We start from the raw sequence: 4,782 nt of genomic DNA on the forward strand, positions 1-4,782 counted from the left end.
TCACAGGGTTGCCAATGTATCATTATAGCATATAATCTAGCTTCTCCCAGAGTGAGTTTTACAGGAGGGAAAGACAGACAAGCTATATCCTTCCGAAGATCTTCAAGTTCTATGGCATCAGTTCTGCTATATTCCCTGATTGGAAAGGATTCCTAAAGCCCAATGTACATTGCAAGGAAGGAGAATTAAGACCACCTTTAAAAGGGAGAACTGTGAAATAATTTGTAGATATGTTTAAAAGTCACTATTACTTTATTTTTTTTTGTAATTTCATGATAAAATTCTTTCATTGTTCAACAATTTTTGTTTATCCTATAATATTCCAAATCCTTAAAAATAAAATTGTGTTTTCAGGTTCATGAAACAAGAAAACTGCAACTAAAAAAACTATGGAAATTAATTCAATTTCAAATGTTATAAATTTGGTAGACTTTACAGATATGATATCTTGAAAATGATAAAATACTAAATTATACTTAATCAAAAAAAATTTTAAGGTTCTAATTCAGTTGAACAGCCTAGAGGCCCACAGTAGCAAATTGTAGTGTAAAGAAGCATAATGAGTACAATCTTTCCAGACACAAAAAACAAAGAATCATGAATACCGATTTGAAATACCACAAGCTCCATGTTAGAGCCATTTAATATACACATTTTCATAATTATTTCTTGAAAAACTATTTAGATAAAATTTGTAGTATTTATCATGAATTTTAATTTATTTGAATCTATGCAACTTTCATCCATATTAAAATATCAATTAATGTAAATACTTTATTATAAAACTATTTTACAATTTAAATTTTATTTGAGAAATGTATTCACATCCACAATTTCTTAAAAGTTCTTTTTATGAGTGCATTCCATAAGAAATACACAAACATCATTATTTATGTTTCCTAGGGGAGAAAAAAAACAATAATCCTATTAATCCAAACTATGTCATTATTTTGCTTATTTCTTAAACATTTACATGTTCAAACATGTTTGTTGAATAGTGATAATTCATTCCCACTGTGGCATATTTCAGCATAATCTTAAAAGACAGGACTAGATAATAGTCACATGTAGATTACAGAAACAGATACTTATTCTGTTACATACAAGCTTACTTATAAAGTAATAACATAAAATGGGTATTGGGTAACAGTGATAAAAAATGTAAACAAAAAGAATTAAATGTTAATCCCTTCCCTGAAAAACAAAGATAAAAGCACTTCTGGTTTTATTAAAACAAAACATGATCTATTGTATCAGAAAGGCAAGACACTGATTTTACAAAACTCTATTTCCAAATACAGATAAAGAAAATCTGGAACAGCTGATTCAGGCTTTATTGAACTAAAATGTGCAAATAATCTGATAATACTTAAATGTATTAAATTTAATGTACATAGGCTGACACCATCCCATACAAAAAATCCTCTGAAGATTCAACATAGTGTTTATTTATCTGAGCTTAAGATGTACTGAACACTAACCAAGTAACAACAACAACAAAAGTTCACATTGTAAGAAAAACAGGTAAATTTTTAAAAAGTTTACTATTAATTAAGATTTGAATTCATTCCTACAAAAACAAAAAAACTACAGTCAGTACCCACTTGGGACTAGTGAAAAACATTACATCCCAAGGAAAAATATTTTACACTAATTCTAAATAAAAATAACAAAATGCATATAAAGTTATGTCAGTTTAATAGATTTGCTAAGTATAGAATTCATAGAACATTTATCTGGTATCTTTGTTTGGACTCAGATATTTGCAAAGTACCCTTAGAGAGAGTTGGGAAGGTAAGATAAACAAAATTTCCTTCATACCACATAAAAATGGCAATTGGATTTAGAAGTTTAACTTGTAATTCTGAGGTGAAAAGAGGAGAAAAAGATCTTAATAATTCATAACTCCAAAATGTGTTCCAGGAATATAGCAAAACTGCTCAACTGTTAGATGTGCTACTATTGAGTCAAAGTGCTCTGAAAGCATTAACATTAAATGTATTTGCAAATTTAATTTCAAAGTCTTACAAGTTTTCAATGAAAAATACCTAGTTATTTTTAAAAAGGTGGTGTGTGTGTGTGAAACAAAGATTATATTTACAAATCTGTTTTTGCCTCTGCTCCCAATAAAATTAATTTCTCTTTGGATATGGTCTAAAACTGTTATGAATAATAGTGAACCAGAAGTACAGATTCAGATATGCACCAAACCCTATAAGATGCACTAATTTACACACAGTATTTTGAAAACACTTACATGATTAGATGGTTTTTCACTGTTTAACCAAATTCTGAGAAACACTATATTTAGCAACAAACATTTATACTACTGCTTAACTAAATGGGAACACATAAATACATGAATTTTAAAAGGAAAACACTCTAAAAATTTGTTTAGAGGAAAAAGTTTCAATCATCCACCTCTTTGAAGCCTCTGTTTAAGAAAAAGGTATTACATGTATACCTTCATATTATGTAATACCTTCTCACAATGTAGTAAATATAGATTCCAATTTTGCCATAAAAGAACTTGCAATAAAAGAATTTAGAAGAAAAAAATATTTTGTTTCTTGCAAATAATTTCTCTCTTCTGACCCTGGTAAGAATCATCAGTGCCTTTAATTTCAAGGTATTTTTGTTGTTGTTGTTGTTGTTGTTGTTCATTTCCATTATATATTTCACAAAGTATACTATTTTGTATTACATAGATAAATGGAAATTAAAGGGAAAACCTGCTTTTAGACTGCAACATTTCTACATTTCACTAAGAAGCACCTTTTGATATGCTGGTCTGAACTTTTAATATAAAACCTAAATGGTCCTTATTTCTGAAGAAGAATTTTCTCCAGTTTTAATAACTTCATACATAGCAATACTAAGAATATCAACCTGTGCTTTCTAGATTTTGAGGGTTCTAATTATGCAATAGGTTAGTATGGCTCATTTTCAAGGTTGGGTGGACAGATTTCATGATACATTGGCTACAGAAAGCTAAAGAAACTCTTACTTACTGAAAAATGGTTTCTATTTTGCTTGAGCCAAATAGATGTTTAGGCCATGTACCACCACATTCCTTGCTTAACATTCCTGTTTGTTTATTCTTCATAGTTTTCTAATGAACAAATTAGTATTCCTGAGTAAGATTATAAAAAAGTTAACCTTTCTACCAAAAGTATAAAGACAAATAAAATGTTGACTCACAATACAAAGTTTTTACACAGCATTACAGGTGCAGAGATAATGACTGCTGCTCTTCATTATGATTTGTTCACCCCTTAAAAAGACTGCAGCAAAAGATTCAATTGTCTAAAATACTTCGAAGTACAGTAATTAAATGCTTTAGACCATAAACATATCCCTCATCTATTGTGTTGCTAGGGAACACATGAGCAAAATCTATCATTCCCACTTCTACTTCCGCAATCTCTTGGCAACCAGTGGGAAAATGGTAGAAAACTTTTTCCAGTTGGGAAAGTACATTTCCGTTTAAATGTTCCTGTGACATGCTTTTCCACCCATTGTCTTGCTCCATATTTTCAACTTTCAATGAAGTCTGACTGTGATGTTTTTTTGAATACATTTTTCTGTGACAAGCATACATCTTGGATAAGCTTTTGCCTACTGAAGCCTCTATTTTTCCATTTGCTGTGGAACTTAACACACAAAAGTTATTGTTATACTCCAGTAACTCAGTGTTTGACAATTGTCCTTTGGACAAAAACTTTTCTGCCAAAGTTCTGTCATTTGATTTTGTAGTGGTTGGCTGAGATGAACCTTCATAAACAAACAGTAACGAACTTGCATAAAAGCTAAGCTGCTTCTGGCTTTCAAACCACTGGAGAATTTTCTCAATCTTCTGAATACTGGCAGCAATAGCATCTTTTCTTAGGCAGAAACCATTATGAAAAAACTTGGAGACTCCATCTTTTATAGTTTATTTTGTTAAACTTCTTCCATAGTGCTGATTTTGTGTCTCATAGCTATCAGAATGAACATGATAAACCCTCATGCCAAGCACCAAGAACCCAAGCTCTTCCATTAATGGGTACTTGCTGACCTGTTGCTGAATCTTCTCAGATGAGGCAAAAGGATCATAACTTTTTCGCCCGATCTTTACATCCATTATACAGGCTTATTAAATTTATGGGTCACATCTTCCAGTTTTAGGTATAAATCATTTGGTGCAGTAGGAGGTGACCAGATGCCATAATATTTTGGCAAATATTTTCGTAGCTCTAGAAGAACACCATCACTACAATCAGCAGCATAAACCATATTATAAAATTCCAGCTCTCTCGGGCCCCTTGGAGGTGGCTGTAACTGTTTCAAAACTGTGCCATCTGGGTGTTGTAGTATACCCACTTTGTCCTTTCCATACATGTGCCCGCCCACCTGATGCGACAGAGGCACGCAGCCGTTGAGGAAACGCAGCCTGCCACCCGCTGGCTGCGGGGTGCTTTCGGGGGTGGCATCGCTCGCCGGTGGGGTCCGCATCTCTGGGGGTCCGGGCGACTCAAGCCGGAGGGGGGATGGCGGCTCTGTTGCCATAACGGAGAGCACAAGCGGTAGCGGCGGCGAAAGCAGGAAAAAATAGGGAGGAGGGAGCGGGCACCTGAGAACCCGGGGGTCGCTCAGGCTCGGCCGCGAGGAGGCCTGGGGGTTTCCGCGGCTGGTGCCCACTGAGGCCCGGGAAGGCGACCCATGACGCCGCGGAGGCGCGGGCGCTCCCCTGCCCAACTCTCGGCGGACCGCAGCTCCCGGCTCCCGCTCCTCCGCCGCCCG

At 34.5% G+C, this 4,782-nt stretch overlaps 1 protein-coding gene across 1 annotated transcript; it reads right to left on the reverse strand.

The window, feature by feature from the left end:
* Positions 1-3,251: 3,251 nt before the first annotated feature.
* LOC124974079 (inositol polyphosphate multikinase-like) lies at positions 3,252-4,548 on the reverse strand. Its single transcript, XM_047537627.1, is given in 2 exon segments — positions 3,252-4,131; positions 4,134-4,548. Coding segments are annotated over 2 exon segments (1,248 nt in total). The 3' UTR covers positions 3,252-3,298.
* Between the last annotated feature and the right edge of the window lie 234 nt (positions 4,549-4,782).

Source organism: Sciurus carolinensis, unplaced genomic scaffold, assembly GCF_902686445.1.
Source record: "Sciurus carolinensis unplaced genomic scaffold, mSciCar1.2, whole genome shotgun sequence".
In the NCBI taxonomy this organism is placed as follows: Eukaryota; Metazoa; Chordata; class Mammalia; order Rodentia; family Sciuridae; genus Sciurus; species Sciurus carolinensis.